Source organism: Canis lupus, chromosome 2 (genome assembly GCF_048164855.1).
Source record: "Canis lupus baileyi chromosome 2, mCanLup2.hap1, whole genome shotgun sequence".
In the NCBI taxonomy this organism is placed as follows: Eukaryota; Metazoa; Chordata; class Mammalia; order Carnivora; family Canidae; genus Canis; species Canis lupus.
In genome coordinates, this window is record NC_132839.1 from 56819732 (window position 1) to 56839761 (window position 20030).

The window sequence follows — 20030 nt, forward strand, 5'->3', positions numbered from 1 at the left end:
GAGTTGTACTGCTGGTGGCCCCGGGTTCAATGCTAATGAATCAATAAGGTATGGTTCAGTGAGAAGCCTGTATAAGATGAGGTTGTGTGTTGATTGGTTGATGGACCTAACTCTCTATTTCAGTGGTTCGGTATTCACAAATCCATCGTTCCCTTGACTTCATGAGAACATAACCATGGCAAAGAAAACTGTCCACAGGTGCGTTCTTTGTGGCTCAGCCCAGGGCTCCCTGCCCCCTACCACGTAGCCGAGCCTTGCATCCTGCTCCTCTGCCTCTTCAACTGAAGGTCCTCTGCGCATTTCCCCATGAGATTCCAGCCGTTTCACATGGAGTGGAGAGCCAGTCCCCACTGGAGAGATCCTCCTCTTGGCCAGGGGAGTCACCGGGGCAAGGAAGGTACGGTGGGGGGTGGGGTGGGGAGGCAGGGGGTCAGCTCCTCTTGGTAAAGCTCTAACACCATCTGAATGTCTCAACTACAGAACAGGGAGGAGAGCAACTTTGGGGATGAACAACAGAGGAACTTTGGAGAGAAGGGGACGCGGGCTGCCACCGTGGCTTTGCAAGTCCCTGCGTGCTGGGTATTTACCCCCCGGGCCTCAGCTTCCTTCCTCACTGTGGAAGGGGACTGACCGTCCCCAAAGGCGGCGCCTGCGGAGCTCCGCGCGTGGCTAGCACGCGCCGGGCACCCGAGGAAGTGGTGCCCGTGGTCCTGCTAGGCGGGGGCATAAGGCAGACTTTCCGGGCGATTCCTTGGCCCCTGCCTTTATCCCCCTGAGATGAGGCCAGAGCCGGGGACAAACATTTCATCCCAATTCTCTACGCTTCCATAAGGAAAGTCACCGGGTCTCGACACTCACCCCCGCCCCTCACGCCGGGCCTGGCACCCCAGGGTCTGGGCAGCTCAAACACGCCCAGCTCCCGCGAAGTCGCGGCCAGTGTCCGGCCTCGGGTGCCCCTGCTCGGCGCTGGGGGCCCCTGGCGGCCAGGTGTCCTCGCGGCGAGCGCGCCCAGGGGTCCGTGGCCGGCACCGGGTCTGCGCGGGGCGCCCGGGACGAGGCCGCCCGGACGGGGCGGGCGGGGGGGGGCGCGGACTCCGCCGAGGTCCGCACGGGCCGGGGCGCCGGGTGCTGCCGGAGGGGCGGCGGGGGGCGCCCGGGCCGCTGGCGAGGCCGCGGCCGCCTCTCCCCAGCGCGCCTGCCGGCGGCGGCGGCCGTGGCGGCGTCGGCAATCCCGGCTCTTGGCACCACGCCTGGCGGCCGGCCCAGGGCGAGGAGTGGCTTCCAGGAAGCGGGCGGAGGAGCGTTCCAGCCGCGTCTCGCCGTCGCCGAGGCCCCGAGCGCTCCGAGCGGCCCGGGCCCGGCCCCTCCCGCGCTCCCCTCGCGCCCCGGCGCCCCCGGCTCGGGCGGAGGGCGGAGGGCGGAGGGCGGAGGGCGGCCGGGCGCGCCGTGCACTTGCCGGGCGGTGCAGGTGGCGGCGCGCGCCCTCCGCCTCTGGGCCCCCGCCAGCGCCGCGCGGCGCCCGGAGGGGGCGGGAGAGGCGGGGCGGCCCCCGTCCCAGCCCCATTTAACTGCTCGGCCGCGCAGCGACTGCGGCGCCGCGGGCTGAGGCCGGCGTCGGGGAACGTCCCGGGCCCGGATTCCGCACGAGGCGCTGCCGGGGCCGCCCCGCGCCGCCCGGGCCGCACGTCCCAGGGTTGTGTGCGGCGCAAGGTGGGTGCCGCGGGCTCCGCGCGGGGGTGCGGGAGCGCCGGGGGACTCGAGCGGCCGGGGTCCCCGGGACCCGGCTCTCACCCTCTGCGGGGCTCGGGGACCGCGGGTCCGGCCCGCTCCGGGGGGCGGGGGGCGTGCGGGGAGGGCCGTGCCCTGGCGGCGGGCGGGGGGCGCTGGCGATCGCGGGGGGCCCTGGGGAGCGGGGCCCTCGGGGGCGGGCAGCCAGGAGCGCGGAGCGTCGCAAGGTCCGGCCGCTGGCCCGTGGGGCGCGAGCGCGGGAGCAGGGGCCGGGGACGCGCGGGAGGAGCCAGCGCGGGGCGGCGGGCGGCCGGCGGGGCGCGCGGTCCCGGTCCCGGGCCCGGCACCGGCCGCCTCCCTTCGGCCCCGAGTCGCCGCCGCAGGTCGGAAACAGCAGCACATTTGCGGATCGCATTAGGCCGGGCCCTTAATGCCTTCTCCAGATGGAGGGAAGCCACCGACCCGCCCCCGGACACCGGCTCCGCCAAGGCGCCCGCGAGGCGAAGCGAGAGGCGAGTGTGACCTCGGCTTTTCCAGTCTCGGGCTCATACTGACTTCCCTGTAAATTGTGGGGAGAGCTCGGAGGACCCCCCGCGGCCCGCCCGGGCTCCGGCGGCCTCTGCTGGTGTGCCCTCACCCGCTCTCGGGAGACGGTGCTGGGTTGGCGCGGAGGCTGCGCGCTCGGGACCTCCCCGGGCCCAGCCCAGATCTAGCTGCAGGTCCCGGTGCGCACGGCACACGGTGGCATCGCTGGGGAAAGCCTTGAACTCTCAGACCTGCGTTCCAGTCCTACAACAGTCACCGTCTTGCTGTGTGACCTTAGGCAGGTCCCTGCCCCTCTCTGGGGAGGCTTAGTTGGTCTTAGATTCATTTTTGCCTGAAGTCGAAGAAGAAGCTGGCAGGTGCCCTAATCCTTGGCTCCATGCTGGCTTCCTGAGTCAGATGCCAGCAGCCACACCCTGCTGCTGACACATGAGCTGGAAAGTGGTCGGTGCAGAGATGTCTCAGCTTTTGAAAGCCTGGAGGTGTGTGGGTTGCTTGTTGGGGTCAGGTCCAGCTGCCCTCCTGACCCTGATGTGGACCGGTCTTAAAGACAGATTTCCATAGCCTCTACCATGTTGCCGGTAGCTCCATCCTGGACCTGCACAAGCCTTTTTCAAGACATTATGGGAGGCTCAGGATGCCTCCCTCTGATTGGTCTCTTAAGTCATCCTTGCTGCCACTGGGGACAGAGCAGGTTGGAAACCAACTTTTTCTTCTTTTGCAGGCTCAAGAGAGATTCCCCAGGAGACTGGACCCCATGGCTTCCTGGAAGAGCTCCTGGTGGCTGCTAATGTGGATGGTCTTCATGCACTCTGCCCTCCTGCAGGTAACATGCAGAGCAAGAAGAATGACAGGCATCCCTCTGCTTGCTTAGGAGCATTATTCTAAATCACCTAAAATGTGGTAGGATTTGTGTTAACCCCATACCAAAGGGAACCTAATGTTCTCTCTTACCTCCAGCAAATGGTATTTCTGGTCATCTTAGCTGTAAGAATGATTCAGATCCCTTGGGTCCTTCCTGAGTCTTGAGCAGGTCTTTGATACCACTTGGATACCATGTACCAGCAGTGACTTGGGGCTGTTGGTGGGCCCTGTCTTTTCAGTCTAGAATGGCTGCCTGCCTGTGCCCAGTAGAGGCGAGGCTGATAAAGGCCCGGACACAATGAACGGGGCAGAGCTCAGGTTCTGACCTCAGTTCAGCCGCTAAGTCAGTATTCTGAGTTGACTTCTGTCAACACATATCACACCATTTTGCAGTCCTTTCTTTAGACCCCTGTCTTTCTCACAAGCCTGGGAAGGCCTGGCTCATCTCTTGCATCCTCATTTGCCTTTAAGGCAGACTGAAATATAGGAGTGAAGAGAGCATCGCCGGAGAGACAATAGGGAATGGTGGAGACTACAGCAAAGTAGGATGGCACATGCTCCATCTTGTTACAGGAGCCTCTACTCACCTCCAGCTGATCGTTGCCAAGTGGGAACACAAACCCAGGATGGCCATATCTTCTCATTTTCTAGATAGCGGGATCATCCAGATTTTCTCTGAAACCTCCCAGTTTTGAAAGCATTGAAAGCCAGGCAGATGTGTGTGCAGCCTGGATTTTGCCACGGAGTTCATAGTCCGTGTTCTAAGGGTCCAGAGCAAGTCTTAGCATGGCCTCCCAGACCTGCTCCTGGCTCAGGACAGCAACTTTGCATGAACTAGAACAAGGCGACCCCTCTCTTCAGACATAACTTCTTGGGCACATGGCTTGGTGGCCTGTGTCTCCACAGGGTCTAGCAAAGGGCCTGGCCCTTCAGAAGGGCATTCATGTCTGTTAAATGAGGATTCACACTTGAATAAAGGCACACACCATGGGATAGATTAATCAGAGTGCCTCTCCTCTTGGTTTCTTGGACATAGTGTTTCTGAGCCTCTTCCAACTCTAACGCCCTGTGATTTCAGTGGCTCACAAAACCTGGTTGTCGATGTGCACTTTCTCCCCCATTATCCCATCTCATTCATGCTGCTCCATAAGCACATTCTAATAGATAGCTTTTGTGAGAACAGAAGTTAAGTATTTTCAGGGTGATTTTAGGGTTTCTCTAGTCCATGTGGTGTAACGTGCTGGCAAATGGTGGAGGCTTGCTTTTCCGACCCCCCCCCCCCCCGCCGCCACCCCAGCAGAGCTGAAAAAGGCTATGAGAGCTTCAGAGCTTTATTCCTGGGGCTGAGGTTTCAAGGCACAGCGTTTCATTTTGTCTTCTTGCACCCTATAAAATTTAAATGTGCTTTGAGGCAGTCTGTTGACCTTTGGCCAAGGGCAGTGTTTGCCCAGCTTGAATCACTCAGTGACCTCTTTTGGATTTTTCCATATCTGTGTGCCTCTGGCAGCGTTGTTTCCATGTATGGGGCAGTGTGCGCAGGAGATCGTAAAAGGAGGTTTCGGACTACACTATCATCCACACTGCCCATTGCTCGACTCCCAGCACCACTGCTTCCTGACCTGTCACATAAACTTCTCTGCATCGGTTTGTGCATCTGTAGAGAGGGGCATCTGCCTCATGGAATTGTTTGGAGGAGTTAATCCACTGCAAATGGAAGAAAGGAACAGACAAAACAGAGACCGTGTCTGGCATGTAATAAGTGCAATAGACCTGAGCTCTCTGCTGCTGCTGATGCTGCCGCCTGCACCCAGGTTTAAAACTAGAGCAGTGCCTGTAGTTCCCGCTGTGGTACTGTAGGGGGCACTCGGGAGGCATCAGCTGAACAGAGAAGCTGCTGAACTGGTGAGGAGGAGGTGGGGCCGGTATCTTCTCAGGACAGTTCCCTCAGGTGTGAGTGGGGTTGGCCAGGACACTCTCACCATGGGCCTGGGGAGAATGTTATAGTGAAGGGTCCCTCAGTCCTGAGACCCTGCTCATGGGCACGTGGTTGTCTGCCTACAGTCAGCCTGGGTTTGATTCAAAGCTGCCCCTCTGGGGTGTCCGGGGACTTTGGTGTTTGGGGGCCTTAAGATATTCTTCAGTATCTCCCCTTGCTTTGTCAATGCTGCCCCTAGGTGGCTGGTGGAGAATTAATAGACACGAGGCTGAGCCACAGGGAGCGTGGGTGTGTCAACTCATTTAATAAAAACTAGATTTCCTTTAATACATCAGCGAAAACTCAACCTCTTATATTCGCTGACCACAAGTAAATGTGATGGATTGCAGAGCAAACCGTGAGGTCGGCAGGCTTGTGTTTTTATAACTTGTTCTTGAGGGTTTCTGGAGGAGCTTACTGTTTCCCTCACCCTTCCTGTGTCATGGGCCTTGGAAGCTCCCTGTTGCTCCACATCCTTTCCTTCAGGATCCTGGTCTCCCCTGAGAAGGCAGCTGCCCCTGTTTCAGCTCTCCCCTGCAGCCTCCATCGGGAAGCTTCCACTCAGTGGGTCTCAACATGGTGCCGAGGAATGGGCTCCAACTGTGTTTCATCAGATTCATTCCATTCCTTAGTGAAATCTTAGACAGATTCACTTTCATTTTTTCATTTGAAAAAAGTCCAGTCCAATTTTAAATCTTGATTCCCTACTTTGATTTAAATCTCACCTCCCTTCTGTCTAGTGTAGGGTTGATCACCTGACTCTGGGCACATAAAGCGAGATTGTGCTGTGGTCTAGTCTCTTCCCACCTCAACCAGCGGTGAGGACTGGTTCTGGGGCACTTCTTCCTTTTAATTATTCTGGATCTGGCTTTCCTGGCATTGGAAATAGCAGAGGTGGTGGGGAGAAGAGCAGAGAGATTTCTACTTCCTGCCCAGCACGCAGCTCTGTGGGCTAGGGTACAAGCATGGTGGTTTAAACCCCAACCCATGGCATAACCTACAGACTTGCCAAATCACTGTACCATATGCCTGAAACGAATGAAGCATTGTGTGTCAACCACACTTCAGTTAGAAAAAGACACCCCAGCTCCCTTTGGTGTTGTCTACTTGATTGATAGGAAATGTATGCATTCTTGCTGTGCAGACAGTGGAGGCATCAGATTCTCCACACTGCCTCCTCTCTCTGGCTGCCAGCTGCCTCCAGCTCCCCACTCCCTGCCCGGGGAGGCCCAGGGATGCATCAGCAGACCCTCTGAGCAGATGCCTATCTGGGGGGTGGATTGCCAGGCTCTGCTTGCAGGCTCACCATGCAGTCTCTTTGGGTGTTCTTTTTCCTCAGTGAATCTCAGCCCTCCATAGAGATGAGGGAGGTGGTGACTGGTGACAGTAGGGCTTGTCATGGCCCTCCCTCCCTGGCGAGCTCTGAGGCAGGCATCTGCCCAATGTCAGTCACTCTCTTTAGAAAGTGAGGCACTTAGCTCCTCTTTGTCACCACTTTGGGCTATGAGACCAATGTTTTAGAATGGGGAAAGATCCCCCTGACTATTGTGACACTGAAATTAGACGCGATGGCTCTAGGCTTAGGGCCAGTGCTGGTCTAAGTGGTAGTTCTGCTCTCAGGGATTTGGATTTCAGCAATGCTGGCCTGAAGTTTTAAGGATTGCTGTTCTAGGTGGTTCTTGGTGGTTCTGGTCTCAGTGCTTCTCTCTGGCATGGTTTCTGATCTTTATCCATCATTCTGGTTTCCTCAGTTCTGGTATGGGGAGGGGTTCTGATCTTGGTGATTCTGGATGTTTGGGTGGTTCGAGACTTGATGGCAGTTTTGTCTGGGTGGCTGTTATCTTGGTGGAGGCTTTGGGATTCGTTCTCGTCCTGGTGTTGGCTCTGGCCTTGGCCATGGTTCTTCCCTTCTCATGCCACAAACATTAATAGTGACCTTTTAGCTCTCACCCTATCCCTTTTACATCAGAAGGCAGACCCCAAGCCTTGGTGGTTGTTGCGAGGTGCAGAAATCTCCCACCTCCTCAGAACTATTCTCCTAGCCTGGGAGAAGGAGGGGAGTGGACTCAGGTGGCAGCCTGGGTCAGTGTCGTCTTGATTGAATTGGGTCCTGTGTGAGCAGTGGTTAGAGAGCCATCAACACTTGTATTCACTCTTCACAGAGTGAGTTCTGCCGATACCAGTGAGTTCCTGGTACAACCACTTTTCCTCTCATACTCTCATGTGCATGACCTCCCGTCTTCAGAACTCCCCAGCCATGTTCTGTGGCGCTTTTTCCTGCTGGTCTCCATCTAGACAAGAGGTTTAGGAGAATGGCAGTGAATTAATTGATTGACCTCATTGCCGTAGCTTGACATTCTGTGTCTAGCAGCACTGAGCACTGGCAGGTAATTATGCATGTAAAAATTTAAATCGTAGAAAAATAGAAGATCTGAATAAATGAAAGGAAAATCAAAATAAAAAATTTGCCTTCCTACTACCACCCAGGTAATAACTTTTAAAGTTTTCATGTGTAATCCTCCAGACTTTTTCTATGCATAAATATGATATAAATACATGTGTTACGTTTTGATAAGTGGGATTATGCTACAGATTCTGTTATATATCATTGTTTTCAGTGAATATATCATGAATATCTTTCCATGTCAGTACATATATGACTGTGTTTTCGTTTGTAATGTCTGTGTTCATTGTACTTAGGGTATACTATGATACCATAATTTAAACTCATTATTTCTTTGTTTGACATTTGGGTTGTTTCCAAGATAGTTCGTTCACTTGTGTTTGCCATCAGCCACTTGTAGTGAACATCTTATGCTCACACATTTTCTTGCTTATTTGAATATTCCTTAGAATAATTTTTTCTTAGTTGACTGTGCTTTGCTACCCATTTGATATACCTCTCTTTGTCCTCTTTTATTCTGGGTAGAGGTCTTCCAGCATTCTGGGTTTTATGTTGTAGATGTACTCCCTGTATGACTTCACCATCTACAGTGATTTTGGATGCAGATTCCAAGCTGTGTGTGACACTCATGATGGAGCCTGAGTGGAAAGACCTGAGCTTGTCCTGGCGGGAGGGTCCACCTTGTTACCACATTGCTCCCAAGGCCTCTCATAGCTGCAGGATGGAGTCATTGGGTAGATCCCTTGAGAATCCAGGGGAAGAATGAAGGGGAACCCCCTTGTTATTTGTCATATATGACACCTGACTCCTTTCTCTTCCTGCCTCTCTGACCTTCCCATCTCTGGCTTTCTATTTTTTATTTTTATTTTTTTAAAAGATTTTATTTATTTATTCATGAGGGACACACAGAGAGAGGCAGAGACATAGACAGAGGGAGAAGCAGGTTTCTCATAGGGAGCCCGATGTGGGACTTGATCCTGGACTCCGGGGATCACACCCTGAGCCACGCCCTGAATCCCCCATCTCTGGCTTTTTTTTTTTTTTAAAGCTGCTCAGTTCTAAATCTTTTTTTTTTTTAATTTTTATTTATGATAGTCACAGAGAGAGAGAGAGAGAGAGAGAGAGAGAGACATAGGCAGAGGGAGAAGCAGGCTCCATGCAGGGAGCCTGACGTGGGATTCGATCCCGGTCTCCAGGATCACGCCCCGGGCCAAAGGCAGGCGCCAAACCGCTGCGCCACCCAGGGATCCCAAAGCTGCTCAGTTCTAGAGTTCTGCACTTGGCCTCTTCTTTCTCCCTTCATAGGCTGTCCCTGGGTACCTTCCATTACTCCTTTGTTTTTTTCTCCAGAGGTTCCTGCCTGGGGTTTATTACCAGGGGACCCAGCTCTCCTAGCGATTCAGGCTTTCAAATTAGATTCTCCATACACTGGAAAGATAAAAAGGTGGCTTCTATTTTACTCTAACTTCTAAATATAAACATTGGAGATAAGACACAATTTTGATAAGTTTATTTTGGTTTGCCTGTCTTTGCCTCTTTCTTTCTTTCTTTCTTTCTTTCTTTCTTTCTTTCTTTCTTTCTTTCTTTCTTTTTCTTTCTTTCTTTTTCTTTCCTTTCCCTCCCTCCCTCCCTCCCTCCCTCCCTCCCTCCTTTCTTTCTTTCTTTCTTTCTTTCTTTCTTTCTTTCTTTCTTTCTTTCTTTCTTTCTTTCTTTCCTTCCTTCCTTCCTTCCTTCCTTCCTTCCTTCTTTCTTTCACTCAAAAGCCTCTCTAAAATGGAAGAGGCCAGTATTTCTGAGAGGCTTCTATGTGCCTCTTCCATGAGCTGCACATCAGTTTATCCAGGAGCTTTTTTTTTTTTTTTTAGATTTTATTTATTTATTCATGGGGGTGGGGGAGAGACACAGGCAGAGGGAGAAGCAGGCTCCATGAAGGGAGCTTGATTCCAGGATCACACCCTGGGTTGAAGGCAGGTGCTAAACTGCTGAGCCACCCAGGGATCCCCTATCTAGGAGCTATTATTAGTTCCTTCCACTAGACTATTCCTTGGGGGCCTCAAACACACTACTTCCTAAATGGAAGTCCTCAGCCCCCCCTGCTCCTGACTGTGTCTCAGTGCTTGGATTCTCTGTCTTCTGGTCATCTGAGCCAGAATCCTGGGCTCCCTCTAGAGGCATTCATCTTTGTCACCCTTCCCCGTGCCTGTTCTCACTAACTTGGATTTGTTCTATCTCAGAACTTGTTTTTTAAATCTGTGTCTGCCCCTCTGCTTCCATTGATTTGTTTGAAGAGTAGGGTACCTAGCAGCACGGGGTATGAAATCAGGATGAACAAAGACAGTTTGTAGTCATACTGGAGAGGACCTTGAGGAGCATGCTACGTAAGTCAGCAATAAAGAGGACTTTATTCAGTGGGCAGTGTGGACTCCTGTGGGTGTTCAGGGGGTTATGGAGGCACTGTTAGGATTCCAGTGGACCACTGGTGATGCACTTGAACAGAGGTGCTTGGAAGGCAGCTGGCACAGGTCCAGGTTGGTAATAAGGAGACCTTCAACTCAGTTCACAAGAGTGCCATGGGTGGGAGTTAGCTGCAGATAAGAGGATGGATAAGGAAACCATTTTAGAACTGAGAGATCCCGACGAGTACCGTGAGATAGAGAGAGAGAGGGAAAAAACATGAAGATTCCTTCAGGTTTTGAACAAGTTTTAGAGACTTATGAAAATGAAAGTTGACCCTGATCTTGTGAAATGATTGGTGATGTTTGAAAGAGCAGTTTCAGGACAAGATGTGGATTACAGAAGGTGAGGCATGGAATAAAGAGAATGTGCAATGCTCTTTGAGAAGGAAACAGGATCATTAGAAAGGTTATTCTGGGCAAAGTGAACATGTCAGCATATATGGACTCCATAGGGGAGCATCTAGGAGAAAAAGGAGGGATTAAAGATACAAGAGGAAAAAACCAATTATATGTAATTTCTTCGTAACAGAAAAGTGGGCAGTGTTCCCCCACTGCCTTGCTAATGGATCTTAAAGCACCAAAGCTAACATCTTATGGAAACCACATTTCAAGGTTTGTGATTGTGATTGCTTGCAGTTTATTTTTACAAAGATGCTAATTTCCATAAATAGCATGGAAACATAAAGCAGTTTCCTCTCCAAGTATTTTATGCAATTACTTTCTAGAATTTGTCAGCACTGAACAGCTCCAGCCAATGTATGCTACAAATTATTGTGGTCAAATACTCAGAAATGTATTTGTTCTCCAAGCCTTCATGTATAAATATAATAGCCTTTTGTTTTGAAAATAATTTAGAAAAAGGAAGAATGCCCATTATATTAATAAGAACTCATTTGTACTATTAAAGGACTCTTTAAATTCTCTTTGCTCTCTCTTTTGAAATTTCCATTGTGTGTTTTTCCTGATTTAAAAACATAAAACATATTTATTAGAAAAAAATGTGGAAAAACAAAGGGAAAAATATAATCTTTAGTTGTACCGATTGTTAGGATTTTGTTGTATATATGTATTCCTAATATTCTTTTTAGAATATTAACATCTATGCATCTTTTAAAAAGTGATTATACTGTATTTTGATGGTAATTTTTAAAAAATTTAACAATGTGAGGAATATTTCCATATGTCCTTAAATATTTTTTCTATTATAACATTTAATGTCTTCAGAGTACTGCATTGTTTGGATGTGCTATATTATATTAAGCAATTCTTTACTGCTGAACCTCGATATCAGTTTCTTGCTGTTACAAATAATGCTGCTACAAAAACGTATGCAGATCCATCTTGCTCACATTCATGATTATTTTCCTTAAATACATTTCTAAGAAAATGTATTCATTGAAACATAATTTGGGGGTCAAAAGCCATGTGGTTTTAAGACCTTAAGTTTATACTATCAAGTTCTCTTTCAGAAAGCTTCTCTCAATGTGTTCTCTTACTGTGTAATAGTTGTCAGGATAAGATTGAAGGAAATCTTAGCAGTGAAAGATTCTTAAAAATATTTTTGGGCCATTTCTTTCTCTTTTTTTTATAGATTTTATTTATTTATTCATGAGAGACAGAGAGAAAGAGAGAGAGAGAGAGAGTGAGAGAGGCAGAGACTTGGCAAAGGGAGAAGCGGGCTCCCTGCAGGGAGCCCGATGTGGGACTCAATACCCAGGCCACAGGATCATGCCCTGAGCCCAAGACAGACACTCAACCACTGAGCCATTCAGGCGTCCCACTTTTGGGCCATTTCCAATACTGCCTTTATATAAGGTTTCCTCAAGATATTAGAAACAGTGTAACAGATTTTATCTTCGCATTTTTGCCTGTTTTTTTCTATTGAGAATTTCTTACCAATTTGTAAGTGTTCTTTATATATAAAGAATATTATCCTTTTTTGTTGCAAATAGTTTTCTCATTTTTTCATTAATATTTTGTTTTTATTTATGTTTTGAATACACTGACATTTAAAATTTTCAAGCCATTTTCTCTGGGAATCTCTTAAGAACTCTTTGCCTCTGCATCATGCTTAGAAATGACATCATACTGAAAGAAAATATATGTGTATATCTTCTAGTCTTTTAAAAAGAGCATTAGCATTTCAATTTTAGAATATATTTAATTAATCTGCTAGTTTCTTCCTGTGCTAATATTGTATTTTTAAACAATCTACTATAGCTTTGTAGTGCGTTCAGTAACTATCAAGGTAAGACCTCTCTTTGTTATTATACTTTTGACTAATCTAGAGAGTCTTTCAAATGATTTGGTCAAGTTCCATGAACAAAAGTCCTGTTGTTTTATGTGGGATTTGACATAATGGGGGAGTCACAAGAGTTCTTTGCCTCAAAACTACACAAAACAAACAACAACAAAAAAGAAGTTTATCTTCAGTCAAAGAAGGAAATACTGACCCTCCAACACAAACTATGAAGTATTTTTTGTTTTGTTTTGTTTTGTTTTGTTTTTGAGTACTGCTGAATCCAGATCAGGGAGAGGATGCTGAAGGCTGATCTATGTCTCCTTGGATTGTGAGCAGGACAGAGATTTCCTGAATGGTGACTGTCACAAATTGAGCATACCTAATAAACTTTTGGTAAGAACAGTGAAAGTGGGGGCCCTGAGGGGACTTGAAAGAAGTGGGTATTGTTCCCAGGGAGGTCTTACTGGACATCACAAATGGTAAGCAACCCAGAGTTGAAGGGTAACATTGTTGACAGAGAGTTTTTTTTCTAGATGCTCAAGCTAACCTTCTACAGAAAGGCTGCTGAAGGTGAAGGGTCTAAGGTAGGGAGAGGGATCAGCACGTCCCAGAACTAAGAGCTGTGCATTAAGGGGCTTCTTGTGAACGTAATGACTTTCGAGTGTTGACAAAAAAGGAAGTTGTTGCCCCAGAGACAAGGAAAGAGCTTAGTAAGAGGATGAGCCAGGCACCAAAGCAGAATCAAAGTGCTGGATTGCTCTAGTTCATCGTCTCATACCACATCCTCCCTGTGCTGCTCTTCAGGAGCAGCTGACCCCATGAGGAATGACAGGCACAATGGAATAAGTAACTGCGGATGAGCCAGACAGAATGGATATTCTACAAGATGAAATATAAACGAACAATTAAATGATAAAAGGGGATCCAATATACATATAGTTAATATCTCTTAAGAACAAAAAAAAAACCCCAAAACTTCAACCATTGACAATTAAAGAAGACTTTTTTCACTTTTTTCCTGAGGTCTTTGTAAATATCAATTCTGTACCATTTGGCATTGAGTTACTGAAGAGGAGGCTGTGGCCAATCTGATCTTTCCTACCTGTACGTGCCTCATCTTATCTGCCATGATAGATAGCTACATGATTTCTTCTTTATTCTGAAGTCTGATATTTTTATCCAGACATGATGTAAACAATTTTTTTCTCTTCCTAAGTGTGTGCTGTGTGTTCAGGAGAAAACTTCAGGAGAGGTTCAAATTTCTAATGTTTTTATTTTTTTATTTTTGCCATTCTTTTTCTAAGCTCATTATTTCTGTTGTCCTGTTTTTTTTTTACACTCCTATATTTCTACCTGAGCTTTTTGAAAGCGAGATCATATTATCTATAATTTATCTGTGACTTATTTTGAGAAATTTATCTAGCATTACATGTATCAAGACTACATTTTGCTTGTGTTTCTATTTTTATTTTATTTTTTGGTTATGTTTCTATTTTTAAAAATTGTATTCATTGATCTTGTGAAGGTTCTGTTCGGTTGGGAATTATTATTATTATTATTATTATTATTATTATTATTATTATTATTTATTATTTTTTTTTTGTAATGGGGCTCTGCTCCATGTGTCTCTCATCCTCCTTGGTTAGGCCAGCAGGCTAGCCAGGGTATGTTCTTCCCTTGATGATAACAGACACATATGGAAACAGGTCCAAATACACAAGGGTCTTTCTTGTGCCTTCTACTTGAGTTATTTTTTGCTAACATCCCATTGGCCAAAGCAATTCACATAGCTGAAGCCATACTTAGGGGGTAGGGAAGTACTTTTACCTACTGCAAAGCCAGGGCAAATTATAAAGCCAAGCCTGAGATCACTGGAGTGGGCAAGTATGCTCCTCCCATTGAGATGATGTGTGTATGTGTGTTGTGGGGAGGTGAGGGGGAGGGGTGAGTATTTTCAAATAATCTAACCTAATTTACTGGCAAATCCAAGCTTTTAGTTTTTTTTTTTTTTAAAGGTTTTTAACTCCAGTTAGTTATCATTCAGTGTTCCATTAATTTCAGGTGTACAATATAGTGATTTAACACTTCCATACCTTGCCTAGTGCTCATTACAACAAATGCCCTCCTTAATCTTCATCCTTTATTTCCCCTATTCCCCTAACCCCTCTTCCACTGGTAACCATGAGTTTGTTTTCTATACTTAAGAGTGTTTCTTAGTTCATCTCTCTCTCTCTCTCTCTTTGCATGTGTTCATTTGTTTTGTTTCTTAAATTCCACATATGAGTGAAATCATATGGTATTTGTCTTTTTCTGAGTGACCTATTTTGCTTAGCATTATACTCTCTAGCTCCATCCATGTCATTGCAAATGGAAATATTTCATTCTTTTTTACAGCTGAATAATATTCCAGGGAGAGAGAGAGAGAGAGACATCTTTATCCATTCATCAATTAGTGGACACAAGGCCAAGCTTTTCAGTAGAGGAAGTATAGCTTTGGAGAGCATACTTTAATCATTACACTTAGACCCTCATCATAAACTAATATTACTGAATTGAGAAATTGTAGCAAAGTCTCATTTCAACAATGTAAAGCCAGCTAGGAAGAAGTACATTTTACATCATGTGTATATGAAATCATGTTGCTGGAACAAAAGTTTCAAGAAACAATGCTTATCATTTCTGTGAAGGATTCACTGTGATAATTGCTTTTTTACCCATTCCATTCCAATGGATCTCATGAAAAAAATGGCTGGTTAGGACCTAATGAATTGATTTCATGACCTGCTAATGGGCTATATTTACAGTTTGAGAAAACACTTCGCTGGCTAATAGATCCCATTTTCTGTCTATTTCTGTGTGTATTGGTTATCCTTCTCTGATACTTGGCTAGAGGGATAGGGTTGATAAATTAGACAGACTCCCAGCACAACTCCTAGATTCTGGCTGGCCATCACCTAGTGTAGCTCTGGTCTCCTGGGATGGTATGTTCCCCTGCTGAACTGTTGCCAGTGGCGTTCACATGAAGCTGTAATTGCCAGCACACTTGGTTATCAGGACTCTTCAGAGAAATCTAGATAATCATATTCTTTGACTCCTATGACCTACTAACACAATGAATCATATTAACGAGATCCCTAATATTGAATCATCCTTGCATTCCTGGCATTAATGATACTTGGCTGTGATATATTGTCTTTTTCATATTCGACTGGGTTTGGTTTACAAATAGTTTGTTGAAAAGTACTACATCTGTATTCATAACTAATGTTGGTTAGTACTCTATTTTTCAGGGTTTTGTATCAAGGTTTTTGTTAACTTCACAAAAATGAGTTGGAGCATTTTCCATCATTCTCTTCTTTTCTGGTCAGTTTAAATAGCACAGGAATAACTTATTCCTTGATGATTTGAAAGAACTTGGTAGTAAATGGGCACAGAACCTTTTTTGGGAGAATGTTTTCTGACAGCTTTTTTTTTTTTTTAACTTTTTATAGGATTATTGGGTTATTCAGGTTTTCTCCTACTTCTTTTTTTTTTTTTTTTCTCCTACTTCTTTAATTGATTTTGGTGATGTACCTTTTCCTAGAAACTTTATACTTCATCAAAAATTTGAACTTTTGTAGGACAGAGGGAGGTATTTTGTAGTTTTTCAAAAATGTTTTAAGTTTTGCTTTAATTTGTGATATATTTTATCTTCAGAGAACAGTTTTTAAGTTTTTTGGTTTTGAAATGCTGAGTTTGTAAGTGCTCAATTTCACGAATGTGGTAGGGATAGTTGACATTTTGACATTTTTCTAAATGTCCATGGCTAGCTGACTATAAATTATACTACTTGTATTAGAGAATGCTGTCCTTTTATTCTATCTTTCTTCTGGTCGCTCCCATCTACTGTTAACTCACTCCCCACACTGAGTCCTGTTTAGTCCCCCCCCCCCGGGGTGGGGGCGCAATCTACCTGTTGTCTTCTTGTCTCCTACTGATCTTTGTTTTTAGGAGTGCACATGCACCCAAGTGCTTGTCCAGCTGGTTTCATGGACAGAGATAGTTCTCCCCTTAAGAGGAACAATGGGTCCAGGTGTTGGGTGAAATTGAATTCTGCTTCCCCATTTGCTGATCTTGCCCCACAGTAGTTTTTCCGATATTATCCATAACGAAGTCTTCAACATTTTTATACACAAATATCTTGATTACTGAGCTGTGCCAGTTCACACTCCCATTAGGGCCCTGGGAGATTGCCCTTGTCACCAAACACTCACCAGCATTTGATATCATTAAAAAAGGTTGTCTGTTTAACAGCAGTTTGGACATTTTAAACTTCATTGTCCTTAAATCTAGATCCAAGTGACCACCTTGGTTTTCAGAGCCTGGAATTCTGAGGGTTGGTATAGCTCATTTAGGGGTACATTTTAAGCTATGTTATAAAATAGATTAACTAGGAGTTTATAATTTAGAGGGGAAAAGAGGACCCATACATGCAAAGTCCAAAAATAAGGTACTGGTAAGTTTTGGGGTGGTGATGGTGGATAAAACTATAAGCAAGACTTGCTGTGGCTCAGTGGGATCTGGGAGACAGGACTCCAGATGAGTCTGGAAAGAAGGAAACTGTCAGAATTTTCTGCTGGGGTGAAGGTAGGGCTTGTGAAGACTGTCTTCTGCTTGTTTGGTTCTGTTTGTTGGTTTGGATGATTGCCCATTCACTGGGACTGAAGATGCCCAAAGGTGAGGGGCATGACCATCTTTCTGGCAGAAGGGTTGCCCATTTGTTGGCAATAACTTGTAGTCATCCTTTGCTCAGGTTGGGAGAGAGGAAAGGGGGAAATCTGTGGGATGGGCAGATTGAAGCAGGTCCAATGTCCTGGGGCTACTTAAAGGAAATTCCTTTCAATGCACACTTTATATTTAAATGCAGAGCTTTCTTTCCATGGAGCAGTGGTCACAGGAAATATGGCCACTAATACTCCATCCTCTGTGGCTCTCTGATGAAAGACCTTCTCAGGCCCTGGTCAGGTCTTTGCCTCATGCTTCAGGATGGGTTTTGTGGCCTTGCATCTTGGAAGCCCAGTGGCTTTGAGCTGACCTTTCAAACCCTCCTCTCCATCCTTGGGAGGTCCAGCATGTGGCAGGCATCATTGTTCACTGCTTTGGGGGTGGAGCACTTGTGCTGCACACTCTGTAAACACTTTCTGGGATGCATTAGCAGCTTCCATTGTGAGAGCCAGGAAAGCATTTGGTGCGTGGAGCAGGGAAGGAACGCGTGCAGTGGCAGGCAGCCATGTTCTGGCGGGTTCTGTTTAGGCCCTGATGTGAGAAGGCTGCTTACCTGGGGGCTGGGGGGTGTACCCTGTGTACCTGGCTGCTGAGTGCGGTTGCCTGGCAGATCCTTAGCAATGTATTTAGCAACCTTATGCTTTAACAGACAATGGAAAGATTTGGGGTGGGGGCAGAGAAGAGCCCCACCCATGCTGTGGAATGAGCTAGCTATGGTTTTTTGTGTAGCTAAATGATAAAATTAATCGATAGACTCTTGCACATATGTGTGCACGTAGCAATACAGATGGTGTGCCGATGCAGCCCTGTCCTTCCTTAGTGGGCCACTGGTAAATCCCTTGAAAGTGGCAGGCCAGAATCTCTGTCCTTATTGGCCTCATTCTGATTTTTTTTGTATGTGTTGTCTGCTGATCCACTTTGGTGCCCACCCCACAACACAGGTGTTGCCTTGGCTCCCAGTGTTCTCCCTTGGCTAGCCCTTTTGAGTGGTTTCTTGGAGAGAGTTAACGGATTTTTCCATTCTAGAAATAAACAAGGGAAGCTAGTCCTTCAAAAGACACATGGCACCCAGGACATGGACAGCTTTCTGTAAGTGTCATGTGGAAGCACTCACTGAGCTCAGAGCTCTGTTTTGTAATGTAAGACTGTAGGATTAGCACATCATTCTGAGATTCAATTAACAAATCCCCTGACTGACAATCCCTGATGAGATCAAGAAAGAGAGATCTTAATGGAAACTAATACGAGACTAGAGTTGGCAGTAGAAGTGCATATGCAGTCCTAATCTGTGTTAAGCATTTAAAATTCAGAGATTCTTCCCTGCTTTCTCTTGAAGAGTAAGTTGGGTATATACAAAGGAGTTGTAGCTTCTGTGGTATGCTGGAATTCCTTCTGTGGGGTATGTTGTTTGCAAGTATTTTCTCCTGGTTTGTACCTTGATTTTTAAAAAAAATCCTCTTAATTAGAGTCTTTGGTAGAACAAAATTTTGAATTTTGATGAAGTCCAGTTTAGTTTATTTTTTCATTTGTTGATCATGATGTTCATTGTCGTGGCTCAGAACTCTGCTCTGGGTCCTGAAGATTTTTATCCTATGCTTTCTTCTAAAAGTTTTATATTTTTACACTGTGTTTAAATTTGTGATTCATTTTGAATTATTTTTGTATAAGATGTGAGGTTAAGGCTAAGCTTTACTTTTACCTATAGATATGCAAATGCTTCAATGTCATTTGTTGAAAAAACTCTCCTTCCATAATTACTTTTACTCTTTTGTCAGAAATCAATTGGGAGTATCTGTGTGGGTTTACTTCCAGACTCTATATTTTGTTCCATTGAGCTATATGTCTATTCCTCCTCCAATAAGACACTGTGTTACTGTAGCTGTATAATAAGTATTAAAATTGAGTACAGTGCTCCTTCCTACTTTATTTTTCTTTATCAAGATTATTTAGGCTATTCCAGTTTCCCTGGAATTTCCATATACATTTTGAATAGGCTTGTCTATATATACAAGAAAATCTTGCTGGAATTTTGATAGGAATCGTGTTACATTTTCTTTACATTTCCATATACATTTTGAATAGGCTTGTCTATATATACAAGAAAATCTTGCTGGAATTTTGATAGGAATTGTGTTAAATCTATGGATCAATTTGAAGAAAGATTGATGTCTCAACTATATTGAGTCTTCTAATCCATGAACATGGTCTGACTTTTTGTTATTTACATAGCTTTTGACTCTTTTTATAAGTGTTTTGTAAAATTTTGAACATTTCTTTTAGATTTGTACCTAAATAGTTCATATTTTTTTAGAATGGTTGTAAATGGTGTTGGGGTTTTCATTTCATTATCTACATGTTAGTTACTAATACATAGGAAAACAATTGATTTTAGTGTATTGCTTTTGTACCTCACAACCTTTCTAAACTCATATACTATTTCCAGGAGGTTTTGTGTGTGTAGGGGTATTCCTTAGGATTCTGTATATAGACAAAAATTTTAAGCCTAAGATTAAGGTCCAGTATTGTGTTCTGCCTCGACATCTGGTGAAACCAGGAGGGTGTAGATGGCCTCACTGCAGGCTCCTTTCCCCAGTCTGCTCCCATGGATATGATCCCCTAGCCAAACAATCTTCCCTATCTAGGGGGCTGCACAGGATTCCTGCTTATACCTGAAAGTGGGTTTCAGTTCCTTGCCAGACTCCAGAATTAATCAAACGAGCCAATCACATCCTCTTTAAGGAATCAGAGGTCATGGCTTGATACTGCCTGCCTGCCTCTGTCCCTTCTTGTTTATTCTGTTTCCAAGTGAAATCTCCATGTGGCCCTACATGGCATGTAGTGCCCTCTTCTCCTAGGCTGTGAGTATGTGATTAATAAACTGCTGTCTCATCAGTTCAGTGTCAAGTGTAGGGTGTCTGGCCATTCCTATAACCCTGTAGGAGAACTCCTCCCTTGTTGGGTGAATTGGAGGTGATTAAACAGATAGTCACATCATCTCCAAATAAGGACAGTTTTATTTCTTCTCAGTCTGCATGCTTTATTGAGGTTTGTTTT

At 45.8% G+C, this 20030-nt stretch overlaps 1 protein-coding gene across 3 annotated transcripts in view; it reads left to right on the forward strand.

Annotated features, from left to right (window-relative positions):
• The first annotated feature begins 1593 nt into the window (after nt 1-1593).
• Nucleotides 1594-20030, forward strand: part of ADAMTSL3 (ADAMTS like 3) — a 338402-nt gene continuing 319965 nt past the window's right edge. For 2 of the 3 annotated variants that reach the window (XM_072801596.1, XM_072801608.1), the window contains exons 1-2: nt 1594-1710; nt 2996-3097. In XM_072801596.1, the coding sequence (XP_072657697.1) occupies nt 3029-3097 (69 nt within the window). In that variant the 5' untranslated portion in view covers nt 1594-1710; nt 2996-3028. The remainder of the gene's footprint in view (nt 1711-2995; nt 3098-20030) is intronic. The other variant, XM_072801605.1, reaches the window with a different exon arrangement.